General features: G+C 36.3%; 2 protein-coding genes across 23 annotated transcripts; one reads left to right on the top strand and one right to left on the bottom strand.

Annotated features, from left to right (window-relative positions):
- Positions 1-607: 607 nt before the first annotated feature.
- On the bottom strand, positions 608-16,724 carry LOC100650699 (tudor and KH domain-containing protein homolog). Of its 3 annotated transcripts, none has more exons than XM_020865718.2 (8): positions 16,310-16,724; positions 15,826-16,234; positions 15,532-15,741; positions 15,294-15,457; positions 14,987-15,207; positions 4,717-4,897; positions 3,769-4,017; positions 608-2,754 (listed from the first exon to the last, which is right to left on the bottom strand). In XM_020865718.2, exons 1-8 carry the CDS (start codon positions 16,403-16,405, stop codon positions 2,500-2,502), a joined length of 1,785 nt encoding a protein of 594 aa, XP_020721377.2. In that variant the 5' UTR covers positions 16,406-16,724; the 3' UTR covers positions 608-2,499. The 3 variants fall into 3 exon arrangements, with proteins under 3 accessions (XP_020721377.2, XP_012170484.2, XP_048266725.1); XM_012315094.3 differs by having other exon boundaries at positions 3,724-4,017; positions 16,310-16,719; XM_048410768.1 differs by having other exon boundaries at positions 3,724-4,017; positions 15,826-16,253; positions 16,310-16,718.
- On the top strand, positions 4,939-14,938 carry LOC100650936 (protein roadkill). 20 transcript variants are annotated; one of them, XM_048410773.1, is made up of 9 exons: positions 7,116-7,412; positions 7,492-7,693; positions 7,821-7,871; positions 8,066-8,136; positions 9,018-9,416; positions 12,922-13,220; positions 13,533-13,784; positions 14,239-14,386; positions 14,469-14,938. In XM_048410773.1, exons 5-9 carry the CDS (start codon positions 9,230-9,232, stop codon positions 14,735-14,737), a joined length of 1,155 nt encoding a protein of 384 aa, XP_048266730.1. In that variant the 5' UTR covers positions 7,116-7,412; positions 7,492-7,693; positions 7,821-7,871; positions 8,066-8,136; positions 9,018-9,229; the 3' UTR covers positions 14,738-14,938. The 20 variants fall into 20 exon arrangements, with proteins under 20 accessions (XP_012170480.2, XP_048266731.1, XP_048266737.1 ...); XM_048410772.1 differs by having other exon boundaries at positions 7,821-8,136; XM_048410776.1 differs by lacking the exons at positions 8,066-8,136; positions 9,018-9,416 and adding an exon at positions 12,238-12,445 and having other exon boundaries at positions 7,118-7,412.
- Positions 16,725-17,142: the final 418 nt, after the last annotated feature.

Genomic DNA, 17,142 nt, shown 5'->3' with positions numbered 1-17,142 from the left:
CTCGAGATTTATCCGCTGATTTAAGCTCCGTCATCGTCTAAAAACGAGCTCGTTCGCGGCTATTGATCGCAAAAATCGTTGGAATCTCTGAGCGAATCGGATTTCTAGCCGAACAACTGTACTCAAACTCCGTAAAAGTAGATGCGGTTTGATAGTCTGTGCCGGATGAGTAAGTTCTCTACTCACTGTTCCACTGCAGCAACTTCCGATATCGTCCTTTCCTCTTCCTTTTTCTCCTTCTGTTGCTGGTGCCGGCGTTGCTGTTCGCCGAGGACTTTGTCTCCTCTTTTTTGCGGTCGTCCGCTCGGTTCCGACTTTTATCCGTAGACAAGAAGCTCCGAAAACTCGCCGGTCTTGCATCACGACGCCGTAATCCGAGAAAGCAGCGACGAGATGGATAAAGTGAAAGGAAACGACGATTTAGGGTTCCGTTAAAGGACACCGAACGGTTGAACAAAACTCTTAGAACGATCGTTTCATTCGTCGTCTACCGGTCTACAATCTCAAACTTAATTTCGATAAATTCTGACGTTGTTCCGCGATTGGACGGCTGAGGGAGGCGAGAAGGGCTCGGGGGTTCCGTTAAAGGGCTATGGAACAAACGAGATAATTTTTAGAGAGCGAAGATTTTATTTATCCAATGATATTTTGTAGTTTGCTTACTCGAGTACAATTTCAAATATTTCGACCAATTTCGTAAACTGATGTTGTTTTCTGATTTATGCTCGATCATCGAGCAAAAATCGGGCAACTTTCGCGCAGCTTTCAGATTTATTGACATCGTTAAATCGCAGAACGTGTCTATCGGAAGGGTTCGAGACAATGAATCGGTTCTTTGTTTCTTTTCTTCGTTCTTTTTCTCGGAGTTTTCTTAAATAAGTCTTTGGGGAAGAAACAGGTAAATCTAGGATGTAACGACGGGCTTAATATAATAGGTACAATGGAATCGGTCGTTTACTTTGTTAGGTAACGAATCGTATCATCCTGAATCGCTATCATTTTGGTGGGAAATAAATCGCATAAATTACAAATGCGTATTTGTATACAATCGTGGATTTACTTCATGATGTACCGCGCTTAGGAGAATGGGAAGCCACGAAGAACAATATGGCACTTTCATCTTTACGTAGTTTCAAGGATTCTACAAATCTTGTGATAACTAAGACATCGAAATAAAAAAGGCATATAGGATAAGAAGAAAAAAAATCCTAGTCCCGATGATCGTCTCGGCTTAATCCATTTATTTCCCACCAATCTACAAAAACGAACTTAATTAATCAGTTAGTCATATTACAAAAATAGAACGACCTATGTAGCTTTCTTCGATCTTTATACACCTTCTAATACTTGCAACTGTTGCAACTATATGTTACATGCTATGTTCATATTTCAATGGTGGTAATTATGTATGAAGCAGAAGTTTAAGGCACGCGGTTTGTTAATCTTGAGCATACTTCAAACAGCGTATGTGTCCCGAAGGAAACAATGCACAATCTGAAGAGAACGGCCAAGCACAACTGACTACTCGGAAGAAGAGTAAGGAACAGTTTTCTTCGAGTTTATTTTGTGATGAGAGTAACAATTATCTCTAAAATGTGTCTAATTTCTGTGGCTTTCAGGCCCTTACGGTTCTTCTTTTATCCTGTACCTTCCTCTCTAAAATATATGGAAGTATTTCTAGTTTTGATTACATGATACTAATCATGGTACTGCGTAACAATATCTATCAACATAAGACATAGACAAAATTCACCAATCCGCGTAAGAAATAAAATAAATTTAAAATGCTTCCATTAAAATAGAGAGAGAATCATTTGCAAATTAAATAACCTGATAAACGACCTTTTGTACTTTTAATCATTTGCAAATGATCAGTTTGGCGGAAAAGATAGCTTAAAGTAAGTAAGCAGGCAAGCAGGTATGTAAATAAGCAAGTAAATGAGCAAGTGAGTAAATGACTGAACAAGTAAGTTTACAAATTTTTGAAACTAGACAAATTAGAGAATAAAGAAGTAATTGGAAAAAGATGGAAAAGGAAAAATTAAAACTAACAACGAAATCTATAATTACATTTTGAAAAAAGCCTGGCCTTCTAACTACTTTAAAAGCGTTTCTCAGGTTTCGTCTTCAACTCGATTCTGTTGCATTGAATACATATATATAAAACCCTGTTTTATACTCTACTTGATAACTCATTTCAGTAGTATTCTCTATTAAAATCGCCGAGGTATTGGAAAAATATATCGCAACAAGATAAAAATTCATACCGTATAAAAGGCATTGCCAAGAGAATGAAATTTGAAAAAGAAAGCGCATGGCCACAGGTAAAGATCAAATCATTCCTACGTATTCTACTCTATTCTTATTTTCTTTTTTCTATCGAGGATTCGTTGCGATTGTTCAAACCGCCGCATTTCTAACTTCTACAAAATTACATGAAATAAATGAAAGCGTATCTCGATAGAAAAAAGGAAGAAATGTACGGCCGGTTCTTTCGATTTACCCCAGCTCCATCACGTCCGAGTCATCAGACATATCACTCTCGAAACCAGCCGGAGCGACTCGCGAGAATTTCGAGACTTGCCATGGACGTTCCTGTTTTTGGGGGCACTCCAACGGGATGTAAGTGCCGTTTGGAGGGCGAGAAGTACGGCCGTCGTCCCGTTGAACTTCCTTCTCGTTTTCGATGAAGCGATTCGTCTTGTCCTTCTTCGATGTCACCGGATCGATTTCCCCGGTCCAATCGCGTGGTTTCTGAAAGAAATCGATACAGACGCGGTTAATGATCGCGATGTATTCGACGATTGAATGGTTAACCGCAGCCGAGCGTGTTTTGCCAGCTACGCGCCGCAGAAGAAGAGAAAAAGATCGGCGTCCGCGCGCTTTCTACGCTCAATCCCGATCTCGACGACTTCCGGCGTCGTAGATTTTGTTACAAAAATCTTTTCTACGTTTCTTATAATTTTCTGCTTTCGATCGGTAGACCGTGCACGTGTTCGTGTATTTATAAGAGATCTTCGAACGTGAACGAATTTACAAAATTTATCGATATGCAAAGAGAGCTGTAAGAGATAAAGTATTCCTCGATTCGCATTTAAGTTCCACTTTCGATTTTTCGTCCGTATCCACGAAAATAGGAATTTGCATAAATAGGAATTGATAATTTCGTTAACGATGAATTACGTGGCTTCTCTCGCCTTTGAATTTCCTTGTCTCGAGCTTCGTGCAAGAAGCTGCGGCGACACTCGACCACGGAACTTTCCAACGGCTTCGCGACACAAAGCGCTATACCTTCAAAGCGTAAGGCGGACATGCTTAACGTACCATCGATATCCCTACGGTCTTTTCGCCGAATATTCGCGGACATCTAATAAATACGTGAGTAGTGGGGATATCGATGGACAACAAAGAAAAGAAACCGTTTGGTTTCGAACCAAAGATTCATTCTGCCCCGAGGTGCGAAGTGCGAAAGCGAAGCAAACACAATTAAAGAGACGTGATTATTAACTCTTGATAGTTAATCGTTAATTGTTGACTGTTGATTGTTAATAGTTTAATAAGCTTTTTTGTTGAACATCAAGAGTATTTCTTGTGGGCACCTTCACCAACAACCACCTCAAAGCGATATTAAACCTTCTTTAGTTTCGAATTAACATTATGAACGTAGATTAAAATTAGAGTTGAATTTATGGCAAGTCCAAAGCAAAATTCCAATATATTTACATGCGGCGTAATTAGGTGAATTTCTTTAACTTCAGATCTCAGTACATCAGATACATCAGTGGGCGTGCCGACATCTGGGGTTGATGTGTTTGACGAGTCGATGGCCGAATCCAATTTACGTGAAGTGTTTATCGGCGTTTCAGGACTCAAAGCTCGCTTCGTCAGCGGCGGAGTCGAAAGATCCCCGGTGTCGTTGTGGCGTGAGAATAGCGACAACGTCGAAGAAGCAGCTGATGGTACAGTTTCTTCTTCGGCGTAACCTTCCTTTATCATCTCGTGGCCGATGTTAATTTCCTGCGCATGTTAAAAAATGTACAATTCCATGGCAATAAATAACAGCGACGAAAATTACTATAGAAATATACAATACGAAATAGTACGATCGTTAGTGATAATATATACAGGGTGCGACCGAATAACATGTCCAAGCGGGTACAAGGTGAATCCTTACGGAAAAATATGAACGAAACATGGAATAAAAGTTTCTCTTTGAATTTCTTTTTTCGGAAGCGAATGGTCTTGAGGAAAACTGTATTCCGCGCTTTCCACTTACTTTCACACGTAGAACGACCTCCTGTCGATTATGTAGTCCCGTCTAGTCCGGAACACGTTCAAATATACTCGATAAATTTTCAAACTCGATTTTCTCCTAAACTAAATCTTACATGAAAAAATGTTATTCCATATTTTCTTCTTATTTTTCTTCCTGAGGAATCACCTCGTACTCGCTTGTACATGTTATTCGACCGCACCATGTATAGTATAAAGTATACACGTATAGTAGATATAAAATAATTGAAACGTAGACGACTTTGTAGATGGTTAAAATAGCAGTTTCGGATTTTCGGATTTTAATAAGCGGTAGTCTCTGACCGAATGAAAATAAAAATGAAATAATCGGTCGATTGGTAAACGTTCGAATGGACACTACTATACTGTACATATTCAAATAATTTTGTAAATGTTTCATCGAACAGATCCTCGTTAAAATACCTCGTTCTCATATTTATTGTAAAGCTCGACGGAAGGAATCGGTGAACCTTCGCGATGAGATCTTCCATAGTCGACGGTTCTCTCTTTGAAACCTTTAACTTTGGCGTAAAGTACTTTCCACTCGGCTAAAAACGTGATCTCCGCGAAGAAGTCACATTCGTCATTGGTCCATTCAGTTCCCCTGCATCACACAAAAAGGAACGTCAAATAATTAAAGAATATCTTATAAATATTACATTCAAATAGTAAAAGTAAATAATTATTAACAAAATACGTATCATGACCCGTGTAACGGGGAAAAATTTTATTTAGTTGCCAGTAAAAAAAAAAAGAATTAACTGCAAATCAAGTTGCAATTAAAATGAAATATTCTCATTGCTTGATCCTTAATTTCCCAACAGAGTATTGGCGATTGCGGGTCCAATAAGTGCGACGTTACACGAAGCGTAACGTAACAAATATGTTGATAAATTGCCAGCAAGAAGAGAATCGTATGCCAGCAGCATGCTCGTTCGTTTTCAAACGTTTAATGTTTCTGTCTCGTTAAATAATTTTTCACAAGAGACGTAGACTTTTTAAACAATTTTCTATTCTTTACACGATGTAAATGCCATTCTTTTCATACTGTTCGTACTACGTACAATTTTGCTTGCGCTAATTTTGTGCTAGTTACCGCGATTACACGGGGCAGCCAGAGCGAGTACAAACAGCGTGCAAATATTTATGTTAGAATGCGTGTCGCTGACAATGTCGACAATACTGATTTATGTAGCATCTGTACACGATACATCGATAGCGAGCCTTCGAATCACGTTCCATTGATTAAAATTACAATTTCAGTCAGCGTGTAATTTAAACAAAGCGTGTATTCTATTCACAGCTTCCTAAATATAAAAGTCAGCGCTTTACTATCTTGAAGCTAAATCCCTGCGATTCGCAGTTCCACGATTTATAACGTAGAAATCGTCGAACTGGAATCTCCGGATCTCCGAACGTTTCAATGAAATCTCGCGACCTGCGGATGATCAAATCTGTATCCTGCATTCGTTTTTATTAATTTTATGGGCATACGAGTATCAATGGTCGAGGAGAAGAAAAAGGGGAACGTCAAGTTTCTCAAAAAACGAAGATCTATTTTCATCGTGTAATGTCTTCGTATTTCCTCGTGTATGGAAATAAAACCTCACTTTATCCTTCATTTTATTCTGCGTCATTTTCTATTTTTACTTGATAATTTTAAGCAATATATAACTGAGGAAACTCTAAAAAATCGAACATCACTTTTTCCTTGTACACCTCAATTTCGTACAACTAGCGTATCCGTTGCTAAGGAACGCGTATGAGAAAATTCCTTAAAATGAACATTTTAACCGTGTACCATTCGTATACTAAATATAGCTGGAAAAATAATTTTTTAAAATTCTTTTCCTGATCGCAAAACCATCGTGCCAATCCCATCAAGACGAACACCTGTTTCTTCTTTTTCGTTTCTCGGGAACGTTTGAATCGCGAAATAATTAAAGGATGAAAATGAACGATCAATCATACGCTCTCTCGTTATATTTTCCCTTGCAACGTACGATATACCCTGGTTTCGTTCTCGCCCCAATTGCCCGCAACTTTTACGTAACAGCGATTCTTTATGCAATTACCATTAACCCTGTTTCATAGGCAGAATTCAGTTGGAATTCGAGGGTTGATAGAGCTATCATCGCACGAAACAAAGGTGTGCGTGGAACAACCCCATTTAACGAGGCTGAAGCACTTTCAGGACGTCTTGTTCCATTTATAAACGGTACGATACAAGTGTACGCTGTACACGTGCGAGAAGATGAAGTGGACGACGAACGTAGACCCTCGGCAATGGTCAGAGGATCTCTCAGTCGTTTCACGATCATCGTGCAGAACGATATCCTCGCACAAAGTAAAAAGAAAAAGGGGGAGAAAAAAGAAAGAGAGAAGAGGAGGGAAGTGTGCAAGCAAACCGATCATTTTTATTTCCCTGCAGCCAGAACGACCGGTGATCGAACGCGATACCACGACAGTGGCGATTGAAAAAGTTACGAAATTTTTTGATATTCTGTTTATTTAAAAAATTGGAAAAATTGATAGATAGTAAAAGGGAGAGGGATCCAAAAATGGGAAGACATTGGTGAACTTTGAAATAATCTATGCCTCTCCTTTCGTTTTTTACTGATCTCATCCAACGGATAAATAAATATTCAAAGTAATATAAGAACAAAGTGAACGCGTACGAGACGTCGAGTGGAAAGTGGAAAAGTGAACTCGCGATTTCGCGCTGGCACGAAAGGCTCTTGCTAGCTCCATGCACTTTACGCTCTATGCATTAATGAACGTGATAATAGACGCGTGCGTTATATTTACGTAAGTACGCATTTATTTTGCTCTCGTGCGCGGCCGTGGGCTTTTCAAGCGCGTGCAACAGTGTCAAGTGGTACAAGGTTTGAACGTTGGACGAGAAAATGTTACTCCCTCGACTTTCCATCGGTCGTCGCAGGCTTCGATTTCCTTTTTTCAAGCGCAGTTTAAAGCCGATCTTACGAAACGAAATATCGTTCGGAAATATCCTTTTCGATCGACAAAATTATTATTATTATTATTAATATTAAACGATAATTAGACGGTAGAAAATTTAAGCGTGCAGAATGCACATAATGCAGATAATACAGAAATACGTAAGATATTAAAAGTATAAAGTATAAATAATATTTATGATATTCATAAAATTGTACTAATCCCCATAAATATCCGCAGTGTAGCGACGATCGCGAGAGATATTAAAATACAATAATATAAATATAATAAATATCGCGAAAATGATAAAATATAAGAAAACGCGTCTTATTACTTAATACTATTTTATTACTATAAGAAGCATGTTTGTACAGTTGCTTCGTGCGAATGTATATCAACTAGAGATCACGAGTTTATCGTTTAGAAATATAAGCTAAGACAGGTAATTAATCTTTTTAAGCGACCTCCTCGTTTGTAACACAAATATAATCTCCCAAGTCGTTGTTGTCTTCAATTAAACATCGTTTAACGCGATTACCCCATTTGTTAATTCAGTCTTAAATTACCAGGTGGTCTCATCGCGTCTCTCATTGCCGAGAATTTTTCTGGACGCGTTCGAGGTATGACGAAAGTTCGCGGAACTCCTTTCAAGCCGGTAATTTTAGAGAATGATAGCGGCTACATTGACGCAATTCGATCGTTCCTTTCAAAGTTCTAAAATTAATAAAATCGATAAAACTATAGAAGATAATATACTCTAAAAATACAATAAATCCGACCGCAACGATATATTCAAAGTAATCCTCGTAAATAGATCGCGGCAGTTTATCCATCTATTGGAAGATGTGCAGAAATGGACGAAATGGACAGGATGCGCAAAAATACGTAAGCCATTCAAAATATAGTACTTGTCGTAATAGTAAAGGGCCCAAATTTCGTTATCGAGTGCTGCAGCCTGTAAGCGGCAATTGGAATTTAAAAACGAAAAAATTCGTCGTATGTAGAACGTTCTGTGACGCCTTGTCTCTCCGCCAATAGCGCGCTACATTGTTTCTTGATATTTGAAGTCATAATTCAACATCTTAAGCAGATACGTGTAATTCAACTGTTTATTTTTAGCGACCTGTAGTATATTGCTTCTATTTTCATACTCCGAAGTGGCGATCTCCTCCTGTCGCTTATCGATTAGAACCTGTCGTTTATATTAAACAGTGGCTTTGCGCCTAATTTTGGTCCCCTACAGGGATTAGATTTGGTCGGTTAGGAACGTGTTTTTGGAAAGGAATTGTCACAGTGTGGTCGAGTGATGCGACGATAAAAAAGCGGGTTAGATACACCGCGTGCTCCATCAGCTGTGCACATTTAATTTTGTATAGATCCGTGGTTTGTCTCATATATTGTGCATGTAGTTTTATAGTGAGACGTAATGCGAATGATATAGACATTTTCTCATCGAAAGCAAGGGGATGAAATTAGGAACACGTTTCTTAACGACTGAAAAACGCGTGCCTTTACATATATATTTTTTACTCTGTTTGTGCAAATTTTTATGAAATTACAGATCTTCGTTACTAATATTTCGACGTAATTGTGCAGATCTTTTCAGATTAAATAATTAATTTAGTTCTGGATAAATGGTAAAAAAGCTATCGGAGGACGAAATTTGGGCACCTTACCCAATTGCAGACAGAACAATTCTCTATCTAGATTCTACTTCTTCTCTTTTTTCTTTTCCATTGTATTCATAAAAATATGAATTTTCATAGATATTCGTAGCGCACTCGTAAGTGGACAATGGCTGTGTGCACGTGAAATGGAAGGAAAAATCGGAGCATCTTCGCAATGCCCCGAACGATCAGAATGGGAATAGATTCCGCTGCGGGGTAGCAATCGAATGTGAATTTAATCAATCTGACCGAATACCGGGGCTCGTATCGCGTGCCGAGAAACAGCTAATCACCGGCACAACCTCGAAGTAATGCACACACGATGGTTTTCGAGTTGGAATTACCGCGGTGCCGACAGTCTTCGGTTACACGCGACACGACGGCTTTCGAGGGCAAATCCGGTCGACGAGTGCCTGGTTGCCAGAAAGCCGCAGACCACTTTGAAACGCTTTAACGCTTTCTATTTCCGTTCTACTCGCCTCGTCGTTCTCCTATCAGGTTCGATTCCCCAAAATCTTTCGAATCGTTACATCTTTGTTTTAATGAGAAACATTCCCATCTGTCTTTCGACGAGTATACTCGTCACGAAGAAATGGCAGTATTTTGTGTTACGACGAGCCCTGTCAGTAATAAAGTTCAAAAATAAAACAGTTGCGGCTTTATTCTATATCGTAACAGCTACACATACTCTGTGCTTGGCGAGTATACTCGTCATCGGTTGCTTTTTGCGACACATTTTGTGTAGAAGCTTTTCAAAGCTTTCGAAGAAGTTGCAACAGCTATCTTAAAATGTTCTATCCGTCGTTTCAAAACTCGAGAAAATTACGGTTTCATCATTCTCTTCGTCTTCGCCTCTGTCTTTCTCCATTCGATTAAAAATATTTAATCGTTATTTCGTGACTTTACTTGGTAGTTGAAACAAATTGAAACGGATGCGTTGATACTTCTCTGCTCGTTCTCGATTAAAGTTGCGGTAACATCGGTACAAAAAGAGCACGAGCAAATACGAAGTTTTACAATTGATATCCAGTCGATTGCCGTAGCAATTGAAATTGCATCGGTTTGAATCTTCATTGATTCCATTTGTACGATTGCCGTTCCGATAACTGCTATTAAATTTCTCCTTTAGTCACTTTAACGCTAAACGGCACAGAGCAGTTAACCATCTTCGATTTATTTAGGCTAGTTACGGACGAAACTCCGTTTTAAAAGATTGATTAAACTCTCGGCCCTCGTTGCCACTGATATTCCAATGTAATGCAGTTAAGTTGAACGAAAGCTTTTCTAATAACAGAATAATATAAACATAAGAATTCCAAAATTGCAAGAGTTGTTTCACTTGTTTTCTTATGTTTTGCTCTTTTATTTCTTATGTTTGCCTGTGGACAACGATACGCAAATATTTTTACTTGTCACGACTTGTGATAAGAAATTATAAAAATATATCTTGTAGACAACAGAGTTGCAAAAACATCTGTTACGTAACAATGTTTTGTTGCATCGGGTAGAGACTTACAGGCGAGATAGCTATAAAATTACCCGTTTCGCTGAATATGATCTTTAGCGTGAATGTGATTGATTATCTTATTCTTCCACTTTATAGTGTATCGAAACAACATTGCGCTCAGGTTACTAGTCGTTGTAAGTTGCATCGAATTTCGTTCGACGAGGATGCGTTAAAATACGATCCGTTTGTTTTTTCGCGTTCGATCGTTCTCTGAACACGTGTTTCCTTCTGGAATAAAACGCGGATTTCGATAAAACGTCTAAACAAAAGAGTAAACGACGAGCGAATAACCGCCAAGCAACTCTTTAAATGAAAGATAAATTAAGATCAAAAACTGGCGGTCCGCCAAAGTTATGCACACGTGCGTTTCACGTTGATCTTGCGATTTCTATCGCAAAGTTTTCCGCTGTACGGGACCAACAATCGGTAAAGTGTTTTGCGCACTTTAGCGCAAAGCTTTATTGTGGCTGTGCGCCACGAGATTACGGTAATTAATTATTTACGGAACGAATGGCTTGACCGTTTTCAATGACCTTGAAACGTATTATCAAGATCAACATTCTCGACAATTTCTCTCTATACACGTGATCACAGTTCGACTTAGTTCCGAAGCATTCGCAGAAAACTGCAATTAAATTTAGGTTATGATTAGTGGACCGCGGATATTTATGCGATTTCATATTTCTATAAATGTAATTGAGTAAATAGAATCTAGATAGAGAATTGCTACCGTATACTATAATATCTACTTTACCTTCAGTATTTCACGTATTTTTTCGTGTACTACGCATATTTTGTAAGTTTCTGCACATTTAAATTTTCCATAGATGCGTGAACATTCACGATCTGATGATTACGCTGTGTTCTTTCATATGTAGCCGCGTTTCTATACAACCTAACCTAAACTTAACCCATCGATGAGAAAGAGAAAAAAGGAGAGAGAGAGAAAGAAAGAGAGAATTTGTAATATCGTGTAAATAGAAAAGAAAAATCGATGGGTCATAGATTAGGCTGGAACAATATACTCGATGTAGCGTCAAATAATTTTCGATGAATCAATCGATACATGTAACATCGCACTTTATTCTGGTCTTCGATTGCTCGAAAATGCGACAAATATATCTGCCATGGTTGTAGGATTGTTTACATAACGAAAGTCTCTAAAATAAATTGTTAAATATCCGCATGTACTATTAAACACGTAAATTGCTTTGTAACTCGAAAACTAAAGCCGTGTACGGCAGCTACGTCTATAAGGAAAGATTGTTTAGAATTCCAACCTTGACAACACGTTTTAAGGTTATTAAAATCAGCCAGCTCGACCGCTTTGTAAATAATTAGCAAAATTACTTTCAACGACATAGATAAACAGACAGATGCGAGAGAAAACAAAGCACGAAACGAATACAGCTGAGACGAGTGCGAGATACGATAAAAATACGAATTTTCTTGAAAGAGTTTGAAAAGCTTTTTCACAGACTTTTCAAACATCTTACAAAATTAAAAGATACAAGACTCGCATTTCGTTATTCGATTCTTCTTTCATTCGATATTTTTTACTATATATATCTTAATAATAGTTTCTTCGTTCAATGTACAATAGAACTCCATATATTGCTCGATTAACTGAACTTTAATTGAATTCGCTTATCTGAATATATCCCATTGTTTAAGCAAAAGGTTATAGGTAGCAGGTGAAACGAACCAACTTCTGTGATATGAATAATCCGGCTACATAGGTTGTGATAAATTCAGATAAGTGAAGCCTTTTTACGTATATGTGAATGATTAATCGCCACTTGATTACCCTAGGCTCTTTCGTTTACATAAAAATACGATAATATGGAGTTGCTGGTGCCAGCTGTCTCGGACGTCGTGTTTAAATACACGTGGCCCGTTCCAAATTACAGAAAGATTATTTTAAAGAAAAAGTTAATCGATAGCCCGTCGTTCGACATCAATGTGAACGATATTCGAAGCACGTGGAATTTGTCCATCAGATTCTGGAAGAATCCTGATGGTAAGAAGAACGTTATCCCAACTATAAGTCTATCGTTTCGATCATTACTAATCTGAATCATCTTTCCCACAGTATAACGTTACACTTACACTTGAAATATTATTTTATGGATAAACCAAATCAAGACTTGGAATGATTTAACTTGAGACACGATGTGATTTAACTAGAGAAGCTTTTATAGCCTAACTTGAGATACATTGTAACTTTGCTATTTATTCTTTCAAATTCTCATTTTAACATACGCGAGAGTTTCCGATTTTTATTTTCTTTGTAATGGAACTTGTTATATTTGATTCGGAGAGAGAAAGAGAGAGAGAGAGAGAGAGAGAGAAACGCAGACCGTTTTTCAGCTTTATCGCGGCATTTCTCAGAATTCAGTTCATCTTCCCATTTTCCTCCGTTTCTTTTTTCCATTCGAAACAATCATTGATATCGACTTTATTACAAGAAATGGATGATCCACTGTTTGATAACAGGCAAACGAATGATAAACCCGATGGTATTGTGCCTGAACATGTTGAACTGCACCGTAGATGAAGCGGAACAAGCGAAGATACGATTTCAATTTGCAGTTTTCAATGCTGACGTTAAACACTGGGAGTACTGTCACGTTAGCAGGACAATACTTGAGCTGAAATCATACACGGACATCATTTCCTTGGGATACAGGGACTTGTCCATCGCCGACAGGCATTTAAAGAAGAACGGCGAGGTGATGTTAATGGTTAAGATACAGATAATCCATTACGAAAGCGAGAAACACCACTTGTCGCAGGCAAGTACTCTCACAATCAGTACATATAATAGAAACCCATTTAAACAGAGTTTGAAACTCATTCTACGGAGAATTTTATCGGTTCACGAGAAAAGAACTATTTTTCAAGTTACGTTAATATAAAGCGAGATTGAAAAGGGAATAAATCCTTTCAAATAAAATAAATGATATTTTTTTAAATATAAATGGATAATTTAAGTATTAAAACATTTCAGGAGTTTAATACAACTGCATAACATAGAATTGATCAGAAAAAATATAAGGAATAAAATGGCAATTATATAAATTAGGCAATGAATTAATATGTTCCAGGATATGGCAAGATTATTAAAGCATTCGTATGGCGCAGACACCAAGTTGACTTGCGGGGGTTTGAATAAAATGGAAATTCCAGTTCACAGCAACATATTGGCTGCTCGTAGCAACGTTCTCGCTGAAATGATTTCGCCCATAAGAGAATTGAATAACAGGAAAAGCTCGAAATCGGATACCGCAGAAGATAAGATATCGGACATGAGAGAATTAGAAGAAGATATAATCGACAAAGGAAACGAAAGTTCCAATGTACGTGTCAGAAGTTATTCTGTGCCAATGTTACAGAATGTTCGAATTAATTTATTCTGAAGTCCATAAACGATATAACAAATCCATATTCTGATATCGTATTTATTAAAGCCTTAACGTTAACATTAGAACATTAATATTCACCTTATTGCAAGAATTTGACGTTTAAAATGAAATTTCTTTTATTATGTGCTTGCGTAAAATTAATATAATTTTGTAGAAGTTTAATGTATTTGTTGTAATTAATAAATTATTATTTTGATCTTTTTTTATTGTTTTCTGCTAACTAACATACTACAATTAATTATAAAAATATATGTATAATTTTTTGCGTGACATAATCATATAGTAGAAATAATTTTTAATTGAATTTACTTTCATGGGTGAGCACTCAGCGTCCTTCGTTATTAAATACTCTAATTCTTTAATAATATTTTATATAAAAATATTTTAGAATCATTATGTGTATGCTCTGAATTTACTGGATCTTAGCAAAGAAGTGACAGAAGAATTGTTACGATACATTTATAGCGATCACGTTGATAATTTGGATATTTTCGCTCAGGAACTTTTATCTTTGGCTGAACGCTTTTGCCTACAAGGTATTACATGCTCCAGTACCGTGGAATTTTTATTAGAAATGTGATTTCAATTAATAAAGCTGTTGGTAATAATCTTTTTTAGGGTTAAAAGAACTCTGCGAAAGAAATCTTATCGAAACGATAACTCCAGAAAATGTAGCTAGCAGACTTTTGGTTGCAGACGAGTTTGGCTGTGATGCGCTTAAAAGAGCGAGTTTGGCATATTGCGAGAAAAATATAACGATGCTCAACAAAAGCTTAGCATGGAAAATGATGGAACAAACAAACCCAGAATTATTCAATGAAGTTTGTGAAGCTGGTATTAGCAGTTCAAGATCAAGTAACATAGATGATAGTGAATTAAGCAATTGAAGTCTCCCTTTCTTCATGTATAAGCAATTTAGTAATTAATTGTGAAATGTTATAAATGTCAGTCAATGGTTTTATAGTTTTCAAAAGGATAAATCAAGATATGATATAAATTCTATAGAAAGTTCGATTACTTATAAAATACTGTTGAAAATATATAATTCCAACGAATAACTTTAATAAAGAACGTTTTTATAAATTTTAGTATATTTTTATATTTAACTAAATTAATTTAATTAGAAATTAACTTACGGTGGTTTAATATTGGCCATTGAACACTCGATCGCTTGCAATCTTAAACTGAGAAAATCGGTTCGAAGTTCCACTATGCAACTGGGGTGGATTATTTCATGATCTCCATAATCTAAGTAAAAGACTTCACATTGATTACTTCCAGGTAGGGAAATAACTTCAGCTCTGTACCATTGCTTATTAAAACCGAATTTTGCTGCTACCAATTGGCCAATTTTTACCTGAAAAGATAGAATAGTAATGTAAAGAAATCTTTTGAATATTTCTTCATACTATTGGATATTAAATTATCCAATCATATATTTACATTTTTCAACTTATGCAGTTGATAATTTTCTTCATTACTGTAGTAAGCATTCATGTCAGCTACTAATTTATCTAGTGCAGTAATTCCAGGACCAACAATTTGAACCCAAAACTGACTGGGAGTTTCCACTGCAGATACATATACTTCTATGAAACCATCAGATACTAGAAACAAAAATATAAAATATATAAAATGTTCATAATATCACAAGTGAGAATATTATTTATATTTCATGTACCTGGTAATGTTAAAGATTCAGTACTTTGACCCTGTTCATATGTGGTAATGGTGTTACGAGGACATAATTTTCCTCTAGGCCGTCTTGCAGCAGAAGAAGCCTGTAACTTTGTACGTTCTTTTTCTTCTTCAGAAATTTTCTCTTGAATTAATTCTAAAGCTTTATTAATTTGTTTAGATGTTCCTTTTATAGTAATTTTTTTCTCAAGATCTGTAAAATATTAGTAATTGTCAAAATTTGAGACAGAACCAAAGACGAAGCATGACAATATAAATTTATACAAAGTAAACATACATGGCTCAGAAGAAATAAAGACATTTTCAGTAATGATTTTCGCACCAGAGTCTATTTGCATACGATATATAACATCACCAGTTCTTCCTACTATTCTCGCACATGTTTTTTGAGAAACAGTCAATACATGTGATTCAATTATAGGCTGGTTATGAATTATAGACTTTATCATATTTTCAGCTAGATATACAGATTCATAACTTCCTTTTATGATGCAAACACGTTCGGGACATTCAATGTTATCCTCTTTAAAGTAAAGCTGAGTTCCTGTTTTATTTTGTATATCTTTTATCATTGAACCACCCCTTCCAATAACAGCAGGTACAAATTGTCTGGGTACTTTACATTCTATTGTATATCGTTTTGAAATCTCAACTTGACTTTTTCTGGATTTAATATCTTCTTCATCCTATGTAATCAAAGAAGCGCTTAAAATAAAGTATAAATTAAACAATGTATAATCTTGTAATCATTTTAAACTTACCTTTTTGTACAATACATATAGTACAGCAATACTAACGCTTGTTAAAGATAAACCAAGTAAAATTGGCGGTGTAAAATAACGGGCCATCCACCTCATTTTATACTTGAATGTTTAAAACCGTTATTTATTTCGTACTTTTTATCTCCGCAAAAATAAATTTGGATTTAAATTTGGGACGTGCTTTAGAGTTGCTATGAATGTAAGATTTCATAACCTCGTACCTTACAAATGAGAAAGTATCATGGCGTGAGTTACGAAGTGAAGCACAACACGCATTAGAGTGGTTTTGGATGAGTTTCTATCGATTTATTTCACCCACTAAGTAACTATCGATGGGATTTTAGACTCGAATCGAAAATCGTATTTTTAAAACTGTATTATTACCAACAGTGAAAAATAAAATGTGTTTTGAGGAATTACTCATTTGTTTAAAAAAGTACATACAAATTTTTATATAATCTTCTTATTTTATACAGCTGTCTACTGTATTCATTACAGACGAAAAATATTTAGGAATATTTCAAAAATATGCATAAGTATAAATATTTATAAAATTTATAAATCTTCTTTGTTATATTGGTACCAGTACAAAAGAGATCATGATGTCGTCACCAAAATTAGATCATGACGGTTGATTTAAATGTATCGCTTACACTAGCAATAAATACGTGGATATACGGCGGGATGTTTCCCACCGATTGAAGACTGCAACGACAAGACGCCCATGAAATATGTTTAGAAATCTGCTATAATTTTTTTTTTACTTTAAAAAAAATTTTTTTGTATTCATTAAATATATATAAAACCATACCTCAAAATTCAATAACTTCATT

The sequence above is a fragment of the Bombus terrestris genome, chromosome 12 (assembly GCF_910591885.1).
Source record: "Bombus terrestris chromosome 12, iyBomTerr1.2, whole genome shotgun sequence".
NCBI classification, from domain to species: Eukaryota; Metazoa; Arthropoda; class Insecta; order Hymenoptera; family Apidae; genus Bombus; species Bombus terrestris.
The sequence above is the reverse complement of the archived record's forward strand: the minus strand, read 5'-3'. Positions and strand labels throughout refer to the sequence as shown.

Excerpts from the sequence above, each read along its gene's own strand:
- LOC100650936 (XM_048410771.1), top strand. The coding sequence starts at position 9,230 with ATGCACACACGATGGTTTTCGAGTTGGAATTACCGCGGTGCCGACAGT. Across the intron at positions 9,417-12,921 it reads CCTCGTCGTTCTCCTATCAG|GCAAACGAATGATAAACCCG; the intron begins GTTCGATTCCCC and ends GTTTGATAACAG. Across the intron at positions 13,785-14,238 it reads AAGGAAACGAAAGTTCCAAT|AATCATTATGTGTATGCTCT; the intron begins GTACGTGTCAGA and ends AAAATATTTTAG.
- LOC100650699 (XM_012315094.3), bottom strand. The coding sequence starts at position 16,405 with ATGAGGTGGATGGCCCGTTATTTTACACCGCCAATTTTACTTGGTTTA. Across the intron at positions 15,742-15,825 it reads CTTTATTTCTTCTGAGCCAT|ATCTTGAGAAAAAAATTACT; the intron begins GTATGTTTACTT and ends AATATTTTACAG. Across the intron at positions 4,018-4,716 it reads ACAATAAATATGAGAACGAG|GAAATTAACATCGGCCACGA; the intron begins GTATTTTAACGA and ends TAACATGCGCAG.